The sequence below is a fragment of the Perognathus longimembris genome, chromosome 8, assembly GCF_023159225.1.
Source record: "Perognathus longimembris pacificus isolate PPM17 chromosome 8, ASM2315922v1, whole genome shotgun sequence".
NCBI lineage: Eukaryota > Metazoa > Chordata > Mammalia > Rodentia > Heteromyidae > Perognathus > Perognathus longimembris.
In genome coordinates, this window is record NC_063168.1 from 58,350,045 (window position 1) to 58,377,766 (window position 27,722).

At 46.2% G+C, this 27,722-nt stretch overlaps 1 protein-coding gene across 1 annotated transcript; it reads right to left on the reverse strand.

The window, feature by feature from the left end:
• Positions 1–1,276: 1,276 nt before the first annotated feature.
• On the reverse strand, positions 1,277–27,722 carry Lbh (LBH regulator of WNT signaling pathway). The gene is made up of 3 exons (XM_048353191.1): positions 27,495–27,722; positions 24,430–24,532; positions 1,277–3,943 (listed from the first exon to the last, which is right to left on the reverse strand). The coding sequence occupies exons 1-3, from the start codon at positions 27,518–27,520 to the stop codon at positions 3,755–3,757; spliced, it is 318 nt and encodes a 105-aa protein (XP_048209148.1). The 5' UTR covers positions 27,521–27,722; the 3' UTR covers positions 1,277–3,754.

A 27,722-nucleotide genomic window follows, 5' to 3' on the forward strand; every position in this document is an offset into this window, starting at 1 on the left:
CTGATCTATAGATTACAAACACAACACAATTAGAATCTTCTCCTCCATCAGGCTGGTTCCAGGATGTTTCCCTGCCCAAACATTCCCCATTTTCCACATCCCTCCTCTTCTTGCTATTCATTATCTGACCAGCTCCTCCTTGTCACTTCTCTGGAAGCCCTTCCTGACCTTGTTAACTAATGTGTGCTTTCAGAAAACCCTGGCTTTCCCCCACTTTGCACTTATATTTTTTCATTAATTTTACACTCAAGCAGTGCCAAGCTGCGAGGGTCAAAATGACCACTGTCTCTCTGCTCCATCTCTTATTTAACTACCAGTAGGCACTTGATGAAATCAGTTCTGTCTGTAACCTCAGTCACATGTACCCCAGGCTTTGTGTTCAACCTTACAACAATTCTTGAGTTTCTCTTCCTTTACAAGAGTAGTTTAAACTTTGGCTGTAGGTTTACCTCTTTCCCAAGTAATTATAGAAAATACTAATATTTTGACCCTACCCCAGACGACGGAAATCCAAGTCTGTAGGAGTAAGGGCCTAATGTTTGTATCCATTTTTTTTTTGCCAGTTCTGGGGCTTGAACTCAGGGTATGAGCATTATTCCTGGCTTGTTTTTGCTCAAGGCTAGCACTCTACCACTTGTGCCACAGTGCCACTTCTGGATTTTTCTGTTTATGTGTTACTGAGGAATCAAACCCAGGGCTTCATGCATGCTAGGCAAGCATTCTACCACTAGGCCATATTCCCAGCCCCATTTGTTTATTTTTATGCCAGTACTAGGGTTTGAACTCAGGCCTGTACATTTGATTTTCCCCTCAAGGGTGGTGCTCTACCATTTGAGCCACAATTCTACTTCCAGGTTTCCTGTTCAGGAGGGCTTCAAACTGCAATCCTCGGAGGTCAGTCATCGGAGTAGCTACAGTGTTTATCTTTAAAGGTCTCCAGGTTATTCTGATGTGAACCCAGAGTACAGAACCACTGACGTAGAAAGGAAAGAAAAAGGACAGGAAAGAAAGGAGAGGAGAGGAAGATGAGAAGAAAGAAAGAGAAGGATGAGAAGAAGTACAAGGGAAGGGAAGAAAAGGAAAGGAACAGAAGAGAAGGGAACAGCAAAGCAAGACCACTGTCTGTCAGCTAAGTGATGGGCCAGCCAGTGAGATGTATATAGTACCTCATTTGGGGTTCCATCCTCCCAAATTTAGCCTATTACGAGGACTTGCCTTCCTCCTGAGCTGACTCCACTCCAACTGAGCAGGATAAAAGAAGGAAACCAGACCAGAGTGGAAAGCATTTTCAAACTTTATTTACAACTGTCACAGTGACAAAAAGTAGTTCGGAAAAAAAAAATGCTAGTTTCTCCCTGAGCCTCAAAAAAGAACAAATAGAAGTTACAAGAGGTTCATCTCACAACAGGCATGTTACTGAAATACTAGGATTTTTTTTCAATACAATCAATTAGGAATACACACAAATTACTGAGAAAAAAAAAAAAAAAAAGAGGAGGCCAGACAGGAGCTCGGCCACTTGTCTGAGAGCAGCTGGGTCCCCTCCACCCCCAAAAGGCTCAACCATGGAGGGGCCTGACCTTAGCGGTCAGCCCCTGGCCTGCTCAGACTGCAAATGACTGCACAGAGCCATCTATGTGACCGGCAAAAAGAAGAAACCACCCCCGACACATACATATACACAGAGTCAATATGATACTCAGTTTACAAGCACGTTCCTGCCACACAGCAAGACTGGGACAGACGATCCAGGGTCAGGGATGAAGGAGACACCAAAACATGGGAATTTCAAAGGCAAGACCCCCTCCCCCCACCCACAGAGGGAGGCAAGGGAGAGACATTTTGTGAGGGAAGGAGAGTAGGGGAAGCAGATCTCGTTGCATGGCCGGCTGCAGCCCTCTCCCGCTTCCTGGAGGAGCCTGGAAGAAGTTATTGCCATCGGTGTGTGCATCACAGGCAGACAGAGGGAGGAGGCAGGAGGCGGGGATCCCAGAACCAAAGCCTGCTGACTGCTGGGTGAAGAGCACCCCTCCATCCTCCTGCCCCGATGCGTCCCCACAGCCACACTGACCTTGAGGTATTAAATATAGCTAGACACACAAGTCCAAAGCTGGGGTGGTGGGGGTGGGTCAACCTGGACTTATCAGAGACCTGAGGGGGGTGGGGATGGGGGGGGGGGGGACATCTGGCAGGATGTAGTCGAAGGAAGGCTCTAAGAACACTTCTTGGCCCACAGAGTCCTGCTCTGAAACGGAGATGGAAGAGGCTGTCCTGCGATCAATCTGCTGCTCCAGAAGGTTCCGAGGCTCTCAAGTGCAGAGGTGACTTCCTCATGCCACTGCAGCCCTTGCTGGGGACAGGTGGGAGGGAGGTGGGGAATGGATGGATGAGGGCCGCCCTTCCGCAAGGACACCACGGTGCTCCCCATGCCTTCCTCCAGCCTGACTCTGGGAGCAATGCAGAGGAGACGCACGGAGATATGGCGATTGGTGACTGCTATTGCCCCACCCTGTCCCATATCCACAGCCCAGGGGCCTTGGCATCTCTGTGGAGTACTGCCTTGGCAGTGCCAGTTCTTAAGGACCTGCACAGAACCTCCTGTCTGTACCAACAAACTCACTGTATTCTCAGTCCCACAAGAAATCAGGGCAAGAACCCACGTGGGTGTGGTGGTGATGGTGGTGGTGGTGTTGCTGCTGCTGGTCAGGTGGGCTTTGAGCCAGAAGAGGGCTGGAAACCACTGCCTGGCTGCCACGACTAGAGGAGAAGTCTGGGCAGACCTAGCGGAACAGCTCCTCCATCCCCTCTGCTTCCTGGGACCTTGAGAGCAAGTTTGGGGAGGGAGACAGTGGAAGGAAGGGCCTTCCTGAGCAGGAAGTGGCCTTGGAGCCCCACAATGGTGGTGGGAAGAGTTCTTGTCACTCTTCCAAAGTGCTGGGAAGCAAAAGGAGGTAAATCAGGGGCAAAATAAAACCTCAAAGTACTGCTTTGAAAAATTAAAAAAAAAGTCAGGTGTCTGGGGGCTCTGGGAACCTGCGGCAAGGGGTGGGGGGCAAATCCATTGGAAAGACAGGGTGCCCTTCCTTCCGGGTCTTGTACATCCTTCCAGCCAGCTGTGCACACAGCCCCTTCTCCTCCCTTCCACCACGGACCAACACACCACCTGAAGGAAAAGCAATGGCTGGCTGTGGGTGACACTGAGGTTGGAGACGAGGCCATGGGGTTCTGGTGCTCTTCCAGTCAGGGTGAAGGCTGATGGAGCACTTCCGGGCTGTGGGGCTCTGTCTGATGTCTTCTTAAAAACATGTACTTTGGGTTTTTGCCTGTTGTTGCTTACCCCAAAAGTTCCTTGCTCATTTGCGCCCATCCCTCTCAGCCCACTGCCTCCTCTTCCGTTCCCCCTTCCTCCAAACGCTCCTGCTGCTAGGGAGGGGAGCTCAGATACTGATCTCAGAAGCAGCACCCCTTCCCTGCACCCCACACCCCTCTTCTCAGCAGCTTCCTTTCTCACAAGGCCTTGTAAGTTACCAGAGGGCTCCACTGCTCAACGAATTTCAAAACAAAAACACACAAAAAAGAAGAGTCTAGAAAAGAAACAAGAAAGAAAAACCAACTGGGTGATTTGCAGGTGTAAAACAGAAGCCTCATTAGACATTTTCAGCTTGTGGGTTCCCTCTCTGCTTCCATTGAGATGGGAAAAAGTTCAGGTACAAAGTTGTTGGCTGGCCTGACCCGGGCGAGCTTGCAGGGACTCTTACTGCTCCTTGTTTTCTTTCGCTGTCTCTTCGCAGGTGTCTTGCTCATTCTCCTGGACCAAGAACTCCTCAGGAGGCCATCGGAGCTCCCCACTCTCCACCTCTCCCTCTGTGGGTTCCACTACTATGGAGGGCAGGCGGTCCTTCAGTTTACAGCAGCGGTCGAAGTCGGATGGGTCAGGAAAGATCTGAAATCAAAGCAGGGCACGGGCCTGGGTCACGAACATATTTGAAAAGAGAAATTCAGTTCTCCCCTTCATATACACAAGGCATTGTCTAGTCTATAAGAGACTGAGCTCTGCCTCTAGGACACTGTGGATACACACGACAGAAAGTAGGGAAGAAAGGTCTTGGATCCACTGTCCCTCAGTCAGACTTGGTTTTGAATCCCGAAGCTGCAAGTTTTGGAAGAAGTGCCGCTGAACTGTAAAGGTTGGCTTATTTTATTTCCTATTTCTAAATAAAAATAATTCAAAATCATGTCATCACAGTGGGCCATATCTTGCTTTCCAGCAAGCATTTTATTCTTGGAGCCCAAAGCACACAACAGGTACCAAAGCATTAAGTTCTTGTCAGAATAATCACTGGCACCTAGCAGACAACCAGTTTCTTTACATTGCTCATTTCAGTCCAAGGCAGTCAAAGAAGGCTGTTGCTCAGGCTGTCTGGAAGAATCTCAGGCTTGGACATGTAAGCCATACAGACAGTCTGTTTGACTCTCCTGTTTATTCTTCAATACCACCCTGCCTCTCATGTAGATGGGCCCTGATCCCACTATAGCTGTCAACCCAAAACCAGACAGAAGGCAGGACCCCTAGTCACTAGCAAGCTGGGAACAAAATCCAAGGTGCCTTCCTTTATCACCTGTGAGTAACTCCAGGCTCACTGGCAGCACTACATCTGGAAGAAGCTACTTGGCTTTCCAGAGCCCCATCTACGAGTCTCTGTTTTACAGTGCCTACTGTGTGTCCTGCTTAGAGTTGGCAGAAACCCCAAGCCAGGCTATAAAATCAAGGGCCAAGTCTGGTGCTGTGGTTTCCCTCTGCACACACTGCCCTGTGACTACAGCTGACCCAATTCTTTGCCCAACAGCTTAAGTGCTTAATCTGCTGGGCTGCTGCTCCCTTGCCTTTCACAACCCTCAGTGACACACCCCAGGGCTGGAGAAAGGAGGCTGGATCTGGGAAGCAGAGGTTTGCCCAATCACAGTTTGGTTGCTTTAGGGCTACCTCTTACAAGATCTTCACTGATAGAAGAAGAAGCGTGGGTCCAAAGTGACCAGAAGACTTGCTCAAGGTCACCAGCTTGTTCACTGCAAGAGAACAATGGCAGACAAACATAGAGGATAGATCCATGGCAGCGGACAGGGTTCCCCAAGAGGTAGAAGAAATGCTCAGGCCTTCCCAACTTCCAGGGTGCACTAAGGGCGTCCAATCTTCCTATGCCCCAACCCCACAGAGTGCTTTCCCCAGCCATGTCACACTCTGACCATGTCACGGGCCACACGGGGCTTCTGAGAATCACAGGCCTCAAGAGGCTTCCCAATCCCTGCAGACCAGTGGTTATTAACCATTTATCCAATAAAGGCCTATTGCAGGGGATTAATCCTTAAGCCAGCTGCCCAACCAGGCATCATTAAAGACTTAACAAGGCTCATAAAAAATATCATAATAGCAGCCAGAAGAAAAACAAGCCAGGAAGGAGACAGGCCTGGGCAGGTGAAAGGAGGCCTGAGGAAGCTGACCACCATCCCTGGCTTTCTTCTTCTGTGTGGGTGAACCCCGAAGTTCTGTCCTTGGTCTGGGCTATGCACACAGATGGGAAAGTGCTGACATGGGAGCGAGTGTTATGGGCTGTTTGAGCCCTTCCTCCTTTCTTCTGGGGACCCTCCTGGGCACGAGAATACAAAGCCCCTGCCAAACTGAGCCCTGAAAGTGAGCCAGGGGCTCCTCAATAAGTGGAAAGACCACTGTAGCTTAAAGGTTCCTGTAGATGTCCCTCACTGAGGGGTCTCTCCTCCCTCCCCCAAGACAACAACAGTCTGAGACTTTGAAGGTTAGATAGCATAGACAGGATTCCAACCTTAATTCCTTTTTTTTTTTTTTCAGTGTCTGGGCATTAAAATAAAAATGAACTAGGATGCTACTGGGTCAGTGTTCCCATTCCAGATGGAAAATTCTCCCGAGTAAGAAGAACTCTAGGTCTCTACTACCTAGTCAGTGCCTGGAGCATCTGCCTCAGGCCCCAGGACAAGAGCTGAGCCAGCTCAGTCTAAGAGATGAGTTTCCCAGATGCTTAACCTAAACCTTCAGGACCTGAGGCAGGGCTGTGAGATAATCCAGGAGAAGGTCACCTGACTCTGCTTCCACCCTTTGGCCCCACAAGCCCAGGGCTGAGCTGCCCTGTGGCATGGCGGGACACATGAAAACCCATTTCTACTTATGATCACTCGAGCCAAGGAAGAGCAAATGGGGCAGGAGTCAAGACAAGGTTAGAGAAACAGGAGGACTGTAGGAGTGGAGAGCATTTGATTTCAATGCATGCTGAGAAGAAATATGTCTCTCACTTGGATTTTAAGTAAAACACTATTGATGTTGATGGATGAAGTTTGTGCTGAGCACAGTTTCTACATATACAATAATTCCACAAAGTCTGCATTGAGTGATCTGTCTGTGTGTGTGCGCGCATGCGTGCATGCACGCATGCGTGCACACACGTGCACCAGTACCAGGGCTTGAACTCAGGGCCTTGTAGTCTCATTTGGCTCTTTTGTTTAAGACTGGTACTCTACCAGTTAATCCATATCTCCACTTCCAGTTTTTTGTTGTTGTTGGCTAATCAGAAATCAGAGTCGTGGATTTGTCTACCTGTGTTAGCTTCAAATCACGATCCTCAGATCTCAGCCTCATGAGCAGCTAGGAATACAGGTATAAACTGCCACGAGCTCCTAGCTGAGTGATTCCTATTGTCTGGGTCAAAAAACTGAAGAACAGAGGGCATGTCCCTTGCTCAAGGCCATATCATTAAAAAGTGTCTGTAGCATTTGAAGGAAGCATTCATTTGAGGATATTCAGTTGAGCCACAGAACAGAGGTCCTCACTGTGATTGTTATTTATTGATTTCTGTCAAGTCCTCTCAACCCAGGCTCCATTTCTCCAGTTGAGGAGTCAAGTAACCTTCTTGTCTCATTATAGGGTTACAAGTTCTTGACAAATACTGAGATGGTGAAATGCTTTGAAGACACAAACAAAATTCAAATCATAATATCTTCTCCAGAGCATTTTCAACAGGACAACAGTAGATAGCCAATCTCTAAGCAAGAGAGAGTAATACTAACATAGCAATCAAAGTAACTCCAAATAATGCCTTTCATACCAAGAATGCCACAAATAAGTCTTTGAACTCCTTGGGGGGAAATCTGAGCATTGAACTTCTGATACTGTTTCGTTGCCAAACAACTTTGCTCCCTGAATTGCTCAAAGTAGGAGTCATTTAAAAAAAAAAAAAAAACAACAATGTGTGTGAACAAAGCTTGTTAATTGTACTTTTAAAAGTCACTATCAGAATTTCTCTAACCCTTCCATCAGAGATTTTATTTTATTATCAGATTATACTAATTTGTACCTCTGAAAAGTGTTGCTCTCTTCAAAATGAAACAAAAAAAAAAGGTGCCCAGACACAAACAGCCTCATGGTTTCCTTGCAAACAAGACAGAAAGTCTTACAAAGTGTTGCTAAGTCTTTTGCCAGAACAATCTTATCTCCAACAGCTGCTTAAGATGCTGACCCTAAGGAGGTCAACATTTTTCCACTAAGTCATGCTTTTTAATCATCCAGGCAGCAAAAAAATGAGAGGTTGCAACTGTAATTGGATGGGGCGGGGAAGGCAGTGAAAAAGGAAAAAAAAAGAACACGAGCTAGACTTGCCAAGCACATGACAGGTAGGGTTGAGGCCGGTCCAGCATGTTGGTTGCCTACAGGAACTGGCAGGGAATAAAGAATGACTCCTGTTCCAAAAAAGCAACTGCTTCTGGAAACTGCAGAAAGTCAAGAAGAAAGAAAGAGAGAGAGAGAGAGAGAGAGAGAGAGAGAGAGAGAGAGAGAATCTTTCTTTCTCAGCACAGACGTTTCTCTAAGAGGGTTAGAAGGAAAGATGAGGAAGCTCTGAAAAGTATTTTTTTACCCTCATCCTGGGGCAAGGCAGTTCTAGAAGCATCCATCTCCAGCTGTGATTCTCCCAGCCCTACACCCAGTCACCATTGCTGGCTTCATTTGTCACATGGGCTACCTCGGTGGAGGGCTTGGGCATAACTAATGGGCCACCCAGCCCCTCCTTTGCAAATAGAATAAAGTCTTGTCAATAACACTAAACTCACTGAGTCCTGTGTGCCCCAGTGTGCATGAATAGCAGCCTTGGTGACAGTGAATTTCACCGGGGACAACTCTGGAGAGGCAACTTTTGTCAGGTGGCCCCCAATCCCAGTAAGTTCTCACATTCTGAGTACTCAAGCAAATTCCTGTGAAAGGTCAAGCGGGATTCAGGATGATCAAGGAGCCAGACAGCCTGTGAGATGGAGTGGGGAAACTAGTATTTTGGAGTTTCTAATAGAAGTCAGTGCTATCCTGCAAAAGGCTCTGTGGTAATGAAAATATATTCTATAGTGTCCAACAAGCAGACATTTATCAGTCACCTGCTGGCTACTGAGCACTTGAAGTGTGACTGAATGTCATTAATATGAACTTATACATGGCTTAACCTAAACATAAATTTAATACTGATTTAAACAACTAACCATGATTGGAGGTTACTACATTGGAGAGGTAATTATGAAGACAAGGAAGGAAGAGCTATCCCAAAGACTCAGGGTGTTTAGTTGGCTGGCGCAAACAGGTGACCTCACAGCAGAAAACTAGGGGCCTGGGGACAAGCCTCTGGAGAATACTAATCCATCAGCAAGTTTTCACTTGGGTCTGAAAGTCACAGGTAAGCCAGCTCCCATTTCATACATAGAAGGGAAATGAAAGGCAATGCCAAGTTTCCAAAGGCCCCAAATTTGGAGGGCTGGCTATCAGTTGTCTGCTTCAAAACCAGGTGACCTAAACCTGGCTGCCCCTGGGGTGGGGACAGGAGAAAAATGCTTGGCAAAAGGTGTGGAAAATGTGAGCAATTCTAGTGAGAGCCACCCTTGCCTGTGTGTGCATCCCTCAGCCGCCTTTTCTGACAAGCAAGCTGAGCCGGCTGCAGCGAGGGTGGAGGGGCTTCACGGAGGGCTGATGCTGATAGGGAAAGCAGACACCAGCAGGTGGAAGAGATGAAAGGTGGTTAACTGGACACAAAGAGCTAATTACCAGCTCTGCAAACTGAGCCCTTGGCAGCCTGAACACCCGGCTCCTCTTAGCTGGGGAAGAACAGGGGAAAGGAGCGCTGGAGGGGGGGGGCGGGGATGGTGGAGGGGGGAAGGAGGGCAGAGGGCTTGGGAGAAACAGCCTGGCTAGTTCCCTAAGGCACTGGGCACAAAACCACACAGTAAGCCTCTACCCTCTCCAATTGCAGAGAAGAACAAAGAATCAACCCCAAAGCTGCTATGGAAAATCACCAGCCCACAAGTGGGCCAGGAGCCTGAAAAATTCTGCTTTTACCTTGGCCCCTCTCTTCCTATCCCTGCAACCATCGTCAAATCATTGTGCCTTTTTAGAGCCTCAGTGGCCTCCTGAGAGAAATGAAGAAATTGAAGCCAGGTACCCCAGCAGCTCACACCTGTAATCCTAGTCACCACAGAAGGCTGAGATCTGAGGATCACAATTTGAAGCCACTCTGGGTAGGAAAGTCCGTGACACCCTTATCTAAGTGAACCACTACAAAGCTGGAAGTGGAGCTGCAGCTCAGTGGTAGAGAACCAATCTTGAGTGAAAAGGCTAGGGAAGCACCCAGGCCCTGCGTTCAAGCCCCAAGACTGGCAATACAGGCAAGCGCACATACATGCAAGCACACACACACACACACACACACACACACACAAACACATTGGCACTTTGCAGTGTTTTCAGAGTAGATACTGATGTTGAATATTGAGAGGCAGCCCATTCTCCTCTTGTCCTCTGTAAATTCAGATTAATGTTCTAAGAGGGCCTTGGAAAAGATCAAATACAGGTATGTGTGAACATGCTCTGTAAACTCTAAGTTCCTAGTTCTGGTTCTTAACTTAGTAAAGCTGAGGTCTCCATGGAGCATCTAGAGTGAGAATGTCCTGGAAAACCAATAGCCATACCCTAGGATGGGAGCATATGAACAGGACTCTGGGCTTTGCTCATAAACCCCACGCCAGATTCATTGAAGAAATGGCTATGGCATCCCTGTCTACCTCCCAGCACCTCTGTTTCCTCAGCATTGAATAAGTCCATGGATTGTCCAGCCCCTGGACTCTTTGTGAAGGCCCTAAAGCCAGCGGGTCTTCTGTTCCTACCCTTAGCTCACCACTCCAGGGACCTGCACCCAGAAAGTCAGATTCCTTCTGACTCCCAGTTCCCCAAATCCGAGTTTATTTTTCCTAGAGAATTACACTGGATTGGCCTTGTGTGTTTATTGCGTTCTAGGAGGGGCTGGTCTGTAACAATGATCAGATTTCTCCCGGCATCCTGTTCTGCTAAGGAGAGAATGAATGAGCAGCAGCTAATTCAGGGGAACTATACCCTGCACTTTGCCCCTGACCATAAAGGAAGGCAAGATCTTTGGAAGACTTGCCTCCCACTATTTTCATATCACCAGATTGTTAGTACTATTTGCATCTTAGTGGTTTCTCATGTGGCATGTGACTGGTAAGAGCAGAAAGAATTATAACACAGGAGTAGCATGCCAGTCAGGGATAGTAGGGGAGAACCCACCTTTGCTCCAATGCCAGTGATCTCACTGACCAACCCACTTCCCTGAGCTGGGACTATATCCACCTCATTCTGTCCTGCCCTTCCCTGGAGCCTCTAATCCTCAGGGCACTTGAGCAGAGATTGGGGCTTTACAGCAACTGCTGAACCTCCTTCCTTTGAATCAAAGGTGCTTAAGCCTCTAGCCAGGAAACTTGAAAGAAAAGGAAATCCTTGGGATAAACACCATCTTTCATAAACATCTTTCAAACACGTACCCATCCTGAAAGGCAGGAGTTCCAGATTCCAATTAATTAATACTAATCGCTACTGATAATGCCGAACCCAGAGAACAGATGAGGATTTCCTACTGTGAGAGAAGTTTCCCAAAGTCTAGGCAGGGCAGAAACAAAGAAAGCAATAGTTATCTGATGTAGACGACTTCAGAAACCGGCATCTAACTTGTGTCATCAGTGAAAGAAGGTAAGTCACCAGTCTTCTAGATCTTTCTCTATCCTACACTAATAGTATCCAAATGTCCTACGATCAGACCCTACTCCCCTCTTATCATAAAGCCTTCCCAACCTTGTCCAGAGAACCCTTCTTCATCCTGCCATATCTTCCAAGGTCACCCTGAGTGAAAATAACTCTTTTTCTGCTTTTTTAGGCCTTCTTTGCAGCTCTATCTCACAGTCGCTACTTGACTTCCAAAGACATCAGCAGCACACTAGCAAAGCATGAGTAGTATAAAAAGCAACAAGGAATGACACTAGTGATTTTGCAAGAATGAATGCAGTGGCTGCAAATCATGCTGATCCCACAAACATTAACTCCACAGTTTAAAAAAAGAAAAGCAAAATGCAATGTGCTTTCAGGCCCATTCATGCCCTTAGTGCATCAGTAAAGACAATCTTTATTGAATATCGGATCTTACATGTGGGTCACTTTTATAGTAGTGAATGGTAAAACAGAATGTTGAAATAAAGTATTCTGCTTACTCAGGTGTTGAGTTCCTAAGACCAACAAAGCACTTGCAGGACTGAGTTGCAAGCTGAACTAGCCACTTTCTCAATGGAGTGCCATGGTGACTTGAAAGAATGGCTAGCAACTTGGGCATTTGGTAGCCAATTTCTCCAGAATGAACCCAGTGAACTTGTCACTTCAAGAAAGACGAGTAATAATTATTTGTCACCAATGATTTGAAAAATGGGGTTTTCAAAGGACAACTAGACTTGCATCAGCTTAGTAATACTTGTGGGCTTTCTGATGAGACAAGTGGAAATATTAACAAATATTAATATTTTAATATTACAAAATGAGATATGTCAACACCAAGACATCTGAATAATTCAGTGAGTTGATTTGTTTTTCAAATGAACAGTGCATTATACTACAAAACCAAGTCTGGGTAAAAGATTCAATAAAACTGCAATCCAGATGAATGAATGTTGTTGTAGAGAGGTGCTAGAGACAGAACCCATGTATGCTAGGTAAACAAACATCTTATCACCAAACCATGTTCCCAACCCTGCACCAATGAATTTTAATGCAAAAGTATGAAAACTTCATTCATAGACTTCAGATACCAAATGACTTTAAAGAAACTACCACTTAAGGTTTGATGAAGTATCAAATTCAAAATACCTGAAAAAGCTGGGAACCCATGTCTTCTTTTTCTAACTACATATCTGTATAGGCCCTAACTTCAACCCACACTTGTAATGGACTGGCTTATAGGAAACACATGTGAGAATTGAGCTATCTTCCCTTAAAATAGACATGAAAGACAGTTACAAAAAAGTTCAGCAATGTCTCTCTTCTCATTGCCCATCTTCTGTTTTGGAAAATATAGTTACTGTTATAAAAACCCAATATTTATGTTAACATATGATGGTTTTATTGTTCTTCTAAATGAATTAGTAATAGTGGAAAAAATGTTTTAATTCTGAAACAATAAATAAAGACAAATCCACATAAACAAAAGCTCTTTGGGTGATCATAAATAATTATTAAGAACATAAAAAGTACTGAGGCCAAAAGTTTGAGATCTCTTAGCATAGTGGGGGGAAAATACCCTGAGAAAGAAAACCATGTAAGACAAGGTTAAAACTAGAAAATAGTTGAGGCGCTTTCAGATGAGTATAGACGGCTCGCGCCTGTACTCCCAACTACTGAGAACTGAGGGTTGAGGCTTAGAACCAGCCTGGACAGGCAAATCAGAGGGATTCTTATTAAGCACCAAGCAATTAACCAACTAACCAGCAAAAGCTGGACGTGGAAGTGTGGCTCCAGTGGTAGAGCACCAGAGTTGAGAAAAAAAGTCAAGCGAGAGCGTGAGGCCCTGAGTTCAACCCCTACTACCAGCACAAAATAAGATGCCTTCAAACCTGTCCAAAGGAGGATATGAGAAATACTTTCCTCCATCCAAGGTGAGAATCTAGAATCAGATTAAAGGATTCCACTTCATTACTCATCCTTCAAATCAGGCTCCAAAGAGATGACATGAGTTGCCTATGGCAGAGAGATCAGCAAAGCCAAGGTCAGGAGCCAGCTGTCTGGAGTTTTGGTTCTTTCACTCCCTCACCTGGGAAGTCCTGAGCTCATTGTCACTGATGATGTCCCAGCCACTCCTGGGTGATCTAATGTAATGTGACTGTAGAGGATGACCCATGTCCAGATGGGCAGTCCATTCTCAAAGCTGCCTTCTGTTCTAAGAGGCTATAGTACCAGAGTACTGATTCCAGGGAGAGTGTATACCCAGTGTTCCTAAACTCTTAGTCTATGTGTTCTCCAAAACAAGAGCATCTCTATTTGCATGTCCTAAATTCCCCACTATATTATAAATATTAACACTTCAAAATGAAGTGTGTATACCACTATTTTGTGTGTGTGCCAGTACTGGGACTTGCACTCAGAGCATGGGTGCTGTCCTGGGGTGTGTTTTGTTTTGTTTTGTTTTGTTTTTTGCTCAAGGCTAGTACTCTGCCATTTGATCTTCAGCTCCACTTCACCTTTTTGGTAGTTAAGTAGAGATCAGAGCCTCATGGGCTTTCCTGCCCGGGTTGGCCCCTAACCATGATACAGGCATGAGCCTGGCACCAAGTACCACTCTTTTTTTGTTGTTTTGTTTTTGTTGCCAGTCCTGGGGCATGGACTCAGGGCCTGAGCACTGTCCCTGGCTTCTTTTTGCTCAAGGCTAGAACTCTACCTCTTGAGCCACAGCGCCACTTTTGGCTTTTTTCTACATATGTGGTGCTGAGGAATCGAACCCAGGGCTTCATGTATACAAGGCAAGCACTTTACCACTAGGCCATATTCCCAGCCCAGTAACACTCTTTTTAATGAGCTTAATGGGTTATAATTACCAAAGAAATTTAAGATAGAATATCATCTATTAAGAAATTCATGAAGTCCAATACTTAAGTCTTAAAGCATTATTTCTCTACCAGAAACTCTCCTCTATGCCACAGATTTTTTTTTTCTTTTCTTTTTTTTTTGGTCGTGGGGCTTAAATTCTGGGCCTGGGCACTGTCCCTGAGCTCTTCAGCTTGAGGCTAGTGCTCTACCACTGGATCCATGGTGCCATTTCCAGTCTTCTGGTGGTTAATTGATGGTAAGAGTCTCACGGACTTTACTGTCTGGGCTGGCTTTGAACTGTGATCCTCAGATCTTAGCTAGAAATACAGGCATGAGCCACCAGCTCCTGGCAGATATTTTTTTCTTAATGTGATATATTTCTTAATATAATATATATATATATCTGTGTTGTTTAGCCATTAGCTTTCTATAGTTCTCTGCAATAAGAATATCTATTTATGTATATAAATTGACATATTCATAATTCCAGTGACCTTAAGGTTTTGTCAGAAGAATTCTAGGGCTGGGGTGTGGCTTCTGTGGTATAATTCTGAAGCTGGGTATGGTGGTGCATACCTACAATCCCAGTACTGGTACTTGGGAAGCTAAAACAGAAAGATCAGTAGTTCAGGCCAGCTACGTGGCAAGTTCAAGGGCGGCCTAGACTTCACAGAAAGACTATGTCTTGAAACAAAACAATATGGGACCAAGAGAAGAGGAGTAGATGAATAAAGAGGAAAAGGGGGAGCATAGAGCAGTCAAGAATTCAATGTATATACTAAACAATTAAGAAAAGTAAGGGAAAGGGTGGGTTGAGAAGGGTAGGTGAGAATATTGAAGGGGTGACACTGACTGAGGTACACTGTACTTATAAATTGCTTTGTTAAATGGCAACTCCTTTGTACAACTATTTAAAGATAAATAAAAATTTAAAAATCAAAACAACAAAAAGTTCTGGATTAGCTTATTGTAGCTAAGAGTACCAAAATGACCAATGAATATATCACAATAATTAATAAACACAAAGGTAAATTTTCAGTGGATTAGTTTCTTACTGTGAAAGAGAGATGGGCCTCAGAGAGATACCTAGACCATAACATTTGTTTGACATTCTTTTTTTTTTTTTTTTGGCCAGTCCTGGGCCTTGGACTCAGGGCCTGAGCACTGTCCCTGGCTTCTTCCCGCTCAAGGCTAGCACTCTGCCTCTTGAGCCACAGCACTGCTTCTGGCCGTTTTCTGTATATGTGGTGCTGGGGAATCGAACCTAGGGCCTCGTGTATCCGAGGCAGGCACTCTTGCCACTAGGCTATATCCCCAGCCCCTTGTTTGACATTCTTAATGGTTCAAACCCTGGGGGTAGCACCGTGAGAGAAAGGTGGAAGGTACATCTTCCCTTAGAAAGAGGGAAGACACTCTGGAAAGCAATCTGGAGGTTCCTCAAAGGACAAAACATAGAGATTTCCTTTGAACCAACAATCCCACTCTTGGGCATTCATACAAATGACCACAAACCAGGCCACACTAAAGCCACCAGTACAACCATGTTCATTGCAATGTTGTTTACCATTGCTAAAATATGGAATCAATCCAGATGCCCCTCAGTCCATGAATGGATCAAGAAAATGTAGTATATATAAATAATGGAATTATATGCTTCTATCACAAAGAATGACATTGGAAAAAATATATTGGAAAATATTGGAAAAAATATATATATAAGCGAAGTAAACCAGACCCAAAGAAACATAGGCTGCATGGTTTCCTTCATTTGTAATAATTTGAATGTACCTATAAATCTACAAGTAAACCCAATGGATAGTAAAAGACAAAACAATTACACTTGGACATGATAAATTAAACAGGACTCTAAACATTCACACAGTGAAACCAAAAGAGGATCACAAAGGCTCAATAGCTATGTGCATATGATTGTATAAAGTGATGTTTATAAAAATGAACTGCAAGAAATGGAAACAAGAGGTTTTTTTATTATACAGTTTGTCATTCTTCTCTCTCTCTCTTCCCCTTTTGTTGCTGTTTGTTTATTTCTGTACACTTTGTCTTCTATCTGTTTATCCAATTTGAGGAGGGGTAGGGGGAGCACAGAAATGGTGAGAAAAAGGGTGAACTAATTCAGCAGTGATACTCACTAGACAACATGTTGAAAATGAACCTTACAACCTGCAGAGGAGGGGGATCAGGAAGAGGAAAAACTGGGAAAAAATGGGTGAGGAGGATGATACTGTTCAAAATTCACTACTTGACTTATGTAACTGTAGCCCCTTTGTATATCACCTTGCAATAAAAATAAATAATTAAAGCTGCTAAACTTTAAAAAAAAAAAAAAGAAAGAAAGAGGAGGACACTCTTGATAGGAAGGTAGTGAAAAGGAAACCATGGAAGCCTGTCTTCAGGAAGGGCAATTTGAAAACAGTCACAGGAGGAAGCTGAAGATGAGGACATGGATTTCCTGAGAAACCTCCCGGCTGACTCGGCCCTTGGAAAGTTTCTGTGAATCCTTCCACCAGCCATCTTCCTGTTTAGCACTGGTCAAATGCTACTGCTGTATTCACAGAAGCATTATTAAGAAGTTACTTGGCATGAAACTCTCTGAGACAAACGTGCCAAGCAAAACAGCCAGGAAGGATCCGGATGCTTCAACGGCCTCCTCCAAGGGAGCAAATGGCCACACAAATCCAGAAATGATAATGGAATATTATGAATGCCTCTGTCTGAGAGGGTAGAAACAACTTTTGAAGAAAAAAAAAAAACCTCCCTTGCGGTATCAGCAGTAATGTCCCTAAAAGAACTGTACTGTATCATTTGACAGGAAAGCAAGAGAATCAACTTTCCAAATTCTTGTTATATCCAGGTACCTACTATGTTTGTTTGTTTGTTTGTTTTCACTCACTTGTTAGAAAACATAATTGTACTCTGTGACTACATAAATGTAAAACTAGTGGTAGGTGTTGTGAATAGTAAATTCAATAGTCCTAACATTTCTAAAGTTGTGTAATGCGTGAATTTACTTTATAAACTAATAGGAGTATGTAGCCTCTATTTAAACACTGGGATGGGCTGTCTATATGCACCTGGAGACCAGCAGACTTGGGGAAGATCCTTGGATAGTGATTTCGAGACATCCATTATGTTTCAATCTACTTTGAAGAGTCTAGCTGAGTCTTAATGCTAGGGAAGCAATGTCTCAACCATGACCATTCCATTACCCAGGCCAGAAGTCCCTAGAACCCCATAGTAGTTCATTGGATTAAACATGCATCTGGCCAAGCTTGGGTTTTTCAAAGTTATGCAGTACTTCAATGCTGTTAATAGTATAAAAAAGACACACAGTGTGTGTCCGTGTGCCTATCGTGACTGAATTTGGCTTCAACATCATCATTATCATTATGCTTGAAATAAACAACAAACTACAGGAAGATAAATAGTGTTGAAACACTCTGAAATAACCAAACACCTTTCTGACTCAGTACACAGTGCTCCTCAATCATTACCCCATCTCAATAGATGTTACAGCCCTGAGCTGTTGTTTGCTAGAGCTTTCAAAGCTAGGAGCTCAGTGTTTTGATAAACTCTTTTTTTTTTTTTACAGTAATACATAATCAAGAGGCTTAATGATGTTGAGTTTCTCTGAATCAGAAATTCTACCTCCAGGAATTAATTCAAGGAAACAAATCAAGCCTGTGCAAAAATTTATGTAAAATGGTGTTCAAAACATTGTTCCTTAGAAGAACAAAATATGCCACAACCTAAATATTCAGTAATTAGAAGGGTATATACAAGATGAAATACTATTTTACAAAGAAAACTAAACGTGAAGAACATAGTCACAACATTATATTAAATGAAAAAAGGATCACTATACCAGATGCAGTATTACCTCAACTTTATTTTTAAAATATGAGTGCATAGAAAAAAGTTACAAGTAGATGTATCAAAATATTTTAGTATTCAGAGAGCAATACACAGTGTTTTATTTTTCTTCTTCTCTTTGAACTACTGTATGCTTTTCTAATTTCCATTAAAAATAAGTTGAGATCAGGCATGGCGGCACATGCCTTTAATTTCAGCTATTTGGGAGGCAGAAGTAGGAAGATCTTGGCTTGAGGCTGACTGAGGCAAAAGCAAGAAACCCTATCTCAAAGCTAACACTAAAGCAAATGGGGCTGGAGGCGTGAATGAAATGGGAGAGTACCAGCAGAGCAAACAAGCCAGTGAGTTCAAAAACCAGTACTACCAAAATACTTTTTTTAAAAAATTAAAATATATACTTTATCAAGAAAACTCCCCCCAAACCAAGTTAAGAGAAAAGTCAGGTCCAGAGATCAACCATCTCTGGATGATTGGGTCCATCCAGAACCTTCCTTCCCATTGACACCATCATTTCTTCTTTCAGCTAGATGCTTAAGAGCCTTTTAAAAACAACTTATCAAAACGGACAAGCCACGGGGAAAGCAGGGACATCCCCGTCCCCATGCACAGCCCCCTCCCCCAGTCCCCTGGAGATCATGATGCTTATTTTGACAACACTTTGGGAAATTTTCAAGCACATTTACATTTTGTCCAAGATGGGCTTGAGCAACCAGGAGTGGTCTCCAGGCTGTAGAGGGAAGCAAGCAGCAGACACAGGATTTGATTTATGGACACAGGGGAGAGGCAGACAGAAGACTGGAAAGGAAAGAACCCCCACCCCCACCCCAAGGCTTAACCCTGCATGAATGAGGGCTTGTCTTCATATTCTCTGAGGATTATTTCAGCACTCTGCCCTGAAAGATCAGCTCAGGACATTAGGACATTTGCGAGACACCCAGGAATAGCACTTGGCTTCCGTCATAAGATTCACCACCCCAAAGCACTTCTTTTCCTCGTGGTACAATCCTCCTTTTTCTTATCCAATGGAAGAGACTGGGTGAACTGGGGGAGTGAGGGAGGGGGATTCAGTTTGATAAAAACCTTTGCTGTGGAATCTCCCTAAGTACAAGATCATTGTCAGTGCAGAGAAGGGAGAGAGGAAGAGCTTAATCCATCATTCTGCACTCATTAAGGGGCTGTGTGCTCAACATTGTAGGGACACAGTAGAGTCTAAGACACAGCCCCTCTGCAGTGGGATGGATGCGAAGCTATGGGGAGAGGGAGGCCATCGGCCCAACACAGGCTCTTTGAGAGGAGCCGGTTGTATGGCTCCAGTGTGCACACTGGCTGGGGAGTGAAGAACGCTTGTTCTCTTGCTGGCTATGCACAGACCTCCTGTTGTGTGCATGGGGAGGGGCAGGGGGAGAGGGAGAAGTCTCCTAGGGGAATCATTCCCAGCCCTCCACAGGCCCTAATCCAGGGGTCATCCACAACGATGAACATATTTATGCTGAGGCTTCTAGCACAGGAGAGAAGACACTGGACCCTCGGACAGCATGAACCTGGTATAAACAAGACAGGCAGTGGCTGTGTAAGGGCCAGTGCCACTAAGAGAAGGAGGCACCTTGTAATTCCGACCCCCATGGTCCTAACTGCCTGCTGTAAACCCTTCACTATGATTTCTACCCAGAAGAGAGGTGGAGGGGGGGAATAAGGAGGATAGGAGAAAGAAAACTTGTCCCCATTCCAGTAACTTGTCGTGTCTTTGGCTGACCGTCTCCTGCCAAGGCCTTTGGAATTTTAGCTTTATGTCTCCCCAGGGACAACCGAGGCTTTTTAAAGTCTGGTGTTGTGAAAGATGATTTCCTGGAGACCATGGGACTTGTGTGCACACAGCTGCTTGCCACGGCCTCCAAAACTCTGGACTACACAAGGGGTACTACCAAGGATCCAAGGGGAGAGGAGGACACAAATGTAGCTGGTAAGTTATGTCCAGTCTGGAGGAAGAGAGGTTGGAGCAGAAACCTTCCTGAGGACCTAACCAGTGCTAAAGAAGGCAGAGTCTGCCCTTATGTCAGCCTGGGTGTGCTGCATGGCATCAGAGGGGCACTTACAGATAAAAGGGTCAGACTTTGCTGCTCCAGATGCTATGATACACACTGAAGCTAGATTCAAGAGTTCCCACAGACTGCTGGGCACTGGTGGCTCACACCTGTAATCCTAGCAACTCAGGAAACGGAGGTCAGAAAATCGCAGTTTGATGCCAGCCCAAGAAAAAAAAAAGTCTGTGATACTTTTATCTCCAATTAGTCGCCAATTAGTTGGCTTAAGTGGTAGAGTGCCAGCCTTAAGTGAAAAAAGCTAAGGGACAGCATCCATGCCCAGAGTTCAAGTACCAGTACTGGTACATTAAAAAAAATGAATGCAGACAGGCTTATAAAGATAGGAAGCAAGTTTGTGATCATGAAAGGTCTGTCCTTAGAGAGAAGCCACTGCCCTTACAGAGGGAGGGGGCAGAGAAAGCAGCTGACTGAAGACCTAGTCCTTCGGGCCACACAGATCCTTCATCTCTGTCCCCAGAACAGAGCTACAACTCTTGGAGCTGGAAGAAGCAAATATAGGTGAACATAAAGAAAGGTCATCCCAGTGCTCTCTCTCCTGCCCAGTTTCTCTCCCTTGTACCTTAGTTGACGAACCACTAGCTCTGTAATCAAAAGGAAGATCTGTGATCTACTCTATACACTGGGCTTGGGAGCCCTGCATGGAGCCTCCTGAAGGAGAAACCCTATTCTCACCTGACCAAGAGTAGCAGCTATACACGACCAGCATGCCAGAGCCCCTTGGGTTTCTACAGGCAAATTCCCAGGACTCTTCTCTTCTAGAGCCCAGACCAATTTGGGCATAGTATGGAAGAAGCCCCGTGGAGAGAGACAAGTTCTCAAATACTATTGCGTTTATTTGTTTTTTTTGTAGTTCTTAGGGCTTGGACCCAGGGCTTTGGGCATGCTTGACCAAGGCTCTACCGCTGAGCTACGTCCTCAGCCCCAAACACCATATTCTTAAAGACCTAGAGCCATGGAAAGAGCAGGCTCTACCATGTAGCCAGTGACTTTCTTGGGATGGATACAGACATTCCTGTCTCCTAGGCTGGTGCTCAGGAACAAGGTGCAGAGAGAGTGAGAGACACACAGACAGACACACACAGAGAGACAGACAGAGAAGAGAGACAGAGAGAGTGCTGCAGCTCTGGTGAACACAAATGATCCTCCCACTCATCTCTGAGAGCTGGCTGCTGCTTACAGCCCGCCCAACATGTTCTCAGACTTTCTAGTAACCATTTACTCACCCACTCCATGAGGTGTCACAATTCGTGCCAAATAACTGTGCAAACATGGGTTTCATTTGTTTGAATGGCTATATAGACAAAACAAGACACAGGCTCTGTAGACTTTTCTAAATGCTCACAATATGGCACTAACTTTTAGGGGATAGTAGGTGGACTAATCTGAATCTTTCAAGACATAAAAAAGCATATATCTGGAGGAGCCCAGGCAGACGTGGGTCGGAGGGTAGGGCAGAAGTAATGGGTGCCTACACGCCCAGCACCTTCCAGGTGAAGATGCCGGGCATCTTGAGGAAGGGGAAAGAGTGACAGCTGAAAGGTACAAAGATAACAGTAAGTTATCCCTTGCTCTCAGTGACCAGGTAAGCAGAAGGTGACGTGGGTCCATTATCATTGAAATCTAGTACAGCATCATTGAGAAGTACAAAATGCCACAGGCACTGAAAGAAAGGTCACGTCCAGCAGAGAGAAATCAGGAAGGCTTCATTCCCAGTAGGGCTAGAAGGTGGGGGGCAAGGATTGACAAATTCCATCGGGTCCTATAGTTGATGACCTTGTTCCAAGGTCAAATCACAAAGCTTGAGATTCTGTTCATATGCCAAGTCGGGATTAATGTCTCCTTCCTTCTCTCAGTTCCTTGGAAAAGTAGGTCTCAGAAAACGCTACATACTATTATTATCCTCAGGAGGAAAGCCAAGAACAGAGCTCTGAGATTCCTTGCCATGAGCCAAGCCCAAGTATGCATGGTGATAGACTCAGCTCAAGGGCCAGGCCCAGCCAATCTCCAGGCTTTAGTGAAAAGCTTTTAGTTGGATATCACTAGCTTTGAGGGGCGCAGAGTCCACTGAAAGTTGTTATACCTGCTCATTGCAGAGCTCCTCACTTAGTATAAACAAGAGCCAGCCAAGAGAGATTGGAAGCCTCAACAAAATACATGACATGTGGAGATACCCCCTCCAGGTCCTCATTTTCCTTTAAAACCCTACCCTGATCTCATTGTCCCACACCTTCTAAGCTTCTGTCCATCCAATTGCATCAGCACAGCTTACACTGAGATGAACCTATAGCCATAGCTTCCTATAGTCCACCCCTGACTGACCGACTACATTGCCTGTGTTCTACAAATTCATATGCATGCTAGTTTCCTACCCAAGCCCTGGGCCCTGTGGAAGTAGCCAGCAGGGCAGGTTCCACATGGAAAAGGCCCAATAAGCTTCATTCCACACCAAGGTAACCAAGAGCCCTTTCTGAAATCCTCCCATGATAGTAGTGATCTGAAGTTCCAGATAAGGTCTTGAGGTACTGGGCAGTGCACCCCTTTCAGGAGAGAGGGACAGATTTCTCAGGGACTGAGAGAATTGTACCTAAAGCCAGCATCACGAGGACAGAAAGACTTGAGGCTCTTTTTCTTTTTTTTTCTTGTGTGCTGCTTAAAGATATCTCAAGAGCCCAGACATGATTTTGTTTTTCTCTGGCCATTGAGCCCCAACTCAACCCTTCTTCCTTCTTGGTCACTTGTGCTAATAATCCTCAGATCTAAGACAAGGGCCTGAAGGACCTGAAGTTCTAAAAGACTACCCTGCAGTCTCTGGTTGATGTTTAAGAGAACAGAAGTTCATGTAATATTTACTGATGACTGTATTTGGAAAGGTTCTGTGATGGAAATCTAGAACCCAGAACTGAAAGAAAACCTTACCTGTCACCATGAAGAGATTCATATGACTCAGAGGCTTGGAAATTACTGTACAAAAAAAACCCAGGAAAGTCCTGTATCTCCCCATGGGCCATGGGGCCCTCGACTGTCTTCCTTGACCTATTCTGATGGAGAAGCACATGAAACCAGCCCCAGATAAAGCAGCCCTCTTCACTCCTACTTCTGCAGCCACAGGATCCTTATTAACAACCTGTAAGACAGGCCTGACTCCACCGACACAAAACAAAGGGGCCACCTTGACCCTCCCAAGCATTTCTGAAGTTAGGTCCCAGCCTTAGTTTTCATTTTGGCTCCTTTTGAGTCCTTTCTTCCCATCATTCTAGCTTTCCTACTTGTTTCTATCTTTTATGAAATCAATGCCCCTGGAACCACTTTTGGGAATAACCAACCAGATGGCTTTAGACTACAATCTGAACCAATCCAAGGTGCAGCTGCATGACACATCTGAAGAGCAAAGCTTTGGGGGTAAAAAGATCCATGTCCTTAACTCAGGCTGGGCCTATGTCCTCATCAGTAAAGCAGGGTGAGAGTTCATAATTTGGAGATAGGACAAACATCTTCCCTTACATACAGATTCCTCTCTCCTCAAACACTCTTTATTAAATTTATTTGCTTGTGTTTGCCAGTAGTGGGGCTTGAACCTAGGCACTTACACTCTTGCTTAGCTTTTTCTGCTCATGGCTGGTGCTGTACCACTTGAACCACACTTCAACTTCTGGCTTTTTGCCAGTTATTTGAAGGTAGGAGTCTCTCAGATTTTCTTGCCCCTGCTGACTTCAAACCATGATCCTCAGATCTGAATAGCTGGGATTATAGTCATAAACCACTGGTGCCTGGCAAAAACTCTCCACAAAAATCCCAAACTAGTTCTCTACCCCAGAGATGACTGAAGTGCCCTGACCCCTGCCAGGCATGCCAAGCCTAGAAGAGCACTGGACAAGGAGAGTGGAGAAGTTGCTTTGTTCCCTTTTTGTGGTCTTTCTGCAGTTTGGATCTAGCATTCAAGATGTTCCATGTGCTAGATTCCAGTAACAGCATACCTTGAGAGAGCTTCCTTTTCAACTCTTAAGCAGCTCAGTCACAACCCTGAGGAGGCAGACAGTGTTTGACAGTCACTACCCTCCCCCAAGGGCCTCCTCCCCACAGCTATGTTTCTCCTGCTCCAGGCATGGCTGGGAAGGGAAGCGCTGGTCTGAACCGAATGCACTTTTGCCAATGTGAATGAGATTTCTCAGCGCCAAGATGGCTAATTAATAATGACAGCTAATGTCTGCTAGACCCTTACATGTCCCGGGCATTACAAATGTCTTAAACCTACACTCTGATCATGTTGCATCTTTATCCTCTATCACACATCATATAATTGCTCCCCACTTTGCAGATCAACAACCCCTGGTTAGTTGGTATTCTGGGACTGTCCTGGAGTCACACAGCTCTCATAGGTGTCTCTGGGACACAAAACCAGTCAGCCTCCAATCCCAACAAAAGCCACCAGGCTCTAAGGAATCAGAGGGAACCTAGTGCTTAACTCACCTGATAGGAAAGACCATCCTTCCGGGGGTTGAGGCCAATCTCCTCCATGGATGGGGCATTCATCATCACCTCAGTCATCTCAGCTGATCTCAGATAGTCAGGGCTGCCAAGAAACCCAGAGCAAAAGTCAACACACGCTCACTCTTACATTCCTCCTCTCAGCATATCTGTGGCTCTGAGACCACAGCCCTGTCTGGGGACAGGGAAAGAGGTGCCCAAATCAGAGCTCACAGCAGCAAAATAAGCTTACATGAAAGGAAGCACCTTCCAGGCCTACAGTACCATGGATTAGCAATGCCCATTGTGCAAAGCTCCTTTACCCTCCTCGCCTCTACACTGTAGTCCCCTCCCACAAAGGGTGATAGGATAACCCTGGATTTTCTTTCCATTGATGAACTAAAAACCAAAAAATGCCACAACAGTAGGTAGCTGAGTCAAGTGTTCATATTAAAGCCAATTGAGTCAGGTCACCCTTCCCTCCTCCATCTAGAATAAAAATAATCCTCACATAAATTTCCAAGGAGAAAGTCCATATAATTATTACATAATCACAATAACAGGCCAGCCACAGGGAAACAAAGCCCAGTCATGCTGTCTCCCCATACGTCTGTCTGTTTGGTGCTCCTTTTAGCAAAATGTCCCACGTACAGTCCCCAAGGGGTCAGCTTTTCAGCCAGCTTCTCATCTGCCATCCAACCCTCTTCCCTCGCCTCAGCGTGGGTAGCTGCACGCTCATAGCTTGAACAACATCACTTGGATTAAAAAGCCTTAAGGAAACCTGGACTCTGGTTGCAAAGGAAATTTCCAGAGGGGCCAAGCTGGCCCACCAATGGCTGACATGTGAAAGTGCTTTGTACTCTCTAAGAAGGATACAAATGTCCCATTATCCTTGCACAGCCATGGGAACAAACAAGATTCCCATAACACATAATGCCAAACACAACAGGTGCCAGCTACATAACACCTACTATTTTCACCATTGTGTCGGTGCAAATGGTTTAAAAAGGAAAAAGGTGAGGTGGGCATTAGCGAGATGATATCTAAGAAAACAGGGGACAGCAGAGTCTTCATTTTCTTTGTCACTACATAGAATAAAATGAAATGCCATTGGAGCTGGGTGCCCAGGGCTCATGCTTGTAATCCTAGCTACTCAGGAAGCTGAGATCTGAGGATGGAGGTTCAAAGCCAGCCCCGCAGGAACATCTGTGAGACACACACACACACACACACACATACACACACACACACATACACACACACACACCCTCTGAAATTATAGCTGTGGCTCAAGAGATAGAGTGCTAGCCTTGAGAAAAATGCTCAGGATCAATGTTTGGGCCCTGATTTCAAGCCTCCAGAACCAAAGTATGAAAGGGGGGGTAGAAGAGAGAGAAAGGGGGAGGATTAATATCAGGTTTAGAAACAGAAGCCAAGAGTTTCTGCTCTAGGTTCTGTCATTCAAGAGCTGTACGATCTTGAAAACTGTGGTCCAACCACTGAGCCACAGGTGCCCTGTTTGTTCCTGAGAGGCTAATCTTAATGCATGCCATGATTGTGTCAAAGCCGTAGTCTAGGGAAAAGAAGTGTTGCAGACTACGAAATGCTAGTCAATAGAAGAACCCTAAACTTCCAATTCCTTGAGGATATATATGCATACACACACACGGTCCTAATGCCATCTGCCTTTCTAAATTTTGAGGTGGCAGAGACACAAGCCTCTACCAGCCTTCAAACCCTCACCCACAAGACACCCTGCCGTCTGTGTACCAAGGAGGAAGGAACTGAGAACACCCAGGAAAGAGGGGTACTGAAGTCTCAGGGACAGGGAATTGATTCCATTGTGAGGGTTCAGTCCTCTCTCTAAACAGCCAGGCTGGGATGGGGGAGGGGAGACTAAGAGAAGATGCTGGTCTGGAGAACAAGTTTAGGTTCAGGAACCAGGACGGGACTTCCAAAGGCAATTTCCCGGAAAGGCTGCCGCCTACGCCCCCCCCCCCCAAAAAAAAAGAGGGCCAGAGGAGCATCCACAGGGCAATTGTGGTCTGGTGGAGGGGTGTTCGGTCCTCTCTTGGATGTGAGGAACAGGCCCCCAAAGTTGAAGCCAGAAGCATGAACTTGCCAGATGCAGGGGTGGACAGAACCCGACCTCAGCCCGCTTCCCCCGGCCCCCTCCCGGCAGTCCACCCCTGTCCCCAACCCGTTGAGCTCTTTGTGCCCGCACCTGAGAGCGAGCCTGTGCCCTAGGTCGCAGGCGCTGGCCCCCTACTGCCGCCCCTCCTCTACCCCCAGCTCAGAAAGGAGGAAGCTGAGCCGCCGGCGCTCACGTCCGAGCAACCAGGAGCTTTTACTCCCCATCCTTCCTCGCCCCGATCGCGGGCTAGGGGCAAACATCTGCCCACCCCAGCTCGGTCCTGGCTTCTGGTAACCTGGCACACAGTAAGGATGGCTTCTCTCCAGCCCCGGTCCCTAAAAGACGTATCTATTTGGGGGGGGGGGCGGTATGGGAAGGGCAAGGGTGGAGAGGGTGCGCGCGTGCCCAGCTGCTGCTTGTGGCTTAAGTGTGAGGACAGCGTCCCCCGCCCCCATTCCCCAGAGCTCTGCAAATCCGGAGGCTGCACCAGCTCGGCCCCGCTGCAGCCTTTACGTCCGGCCTCCACGTCGAGGCTTGCAAGCAAACAAAAAGGAAAAGGGGAAGGGGTCGAGGACAGCCGACCTCAGCGCCAGGAGGCAGGCGGGTCTCCGGCAGCCCTCCGCATAGGGGGTCTCACTGGAGGATGGGGGTGGGGTTCAGGCAGAACCCCTGGCTCTCTCCACCCTCCCATCACTTGAGTGACGGCTCCCGGTTCACTTCCTTTGTCTGGCTCGCTCTCAGAGCCACCTCCCCCCCCCCCCCCCCACCTTTTGCAACCTTGATGTGACTCCTGCAGGGGCTCGGGCCGGGCAGCGGGGTAGCGTCCAGTGTCCGTGCCACCGGCTGACCTCGAACCCAAAGCCCGGCACCCATAGGCGCCCGGGCCGCGCAGCCACCACTAAGCCGGCGCCCGCCACGGGCATAGGATACTCACCAGTGAATGGGGAAATATACAGACATGAAGTCCTAGGGGAGGCTGACCCACGCCCTTGGGATTTAAAAATGGTCTGTGCGTCCCGAATGAGGCTGACACGGGCACAGCCAGGCGCGGCGGGCAGCCGAGCGCGGGCACTGGGCGTTCGCCGGTCCGCCTTCCCGAGACAGCCCCGCTGCCAGCGGCGTCGGCAGGCAGTGCACTCGGCGCGCCTCGCTCTCCACCGAG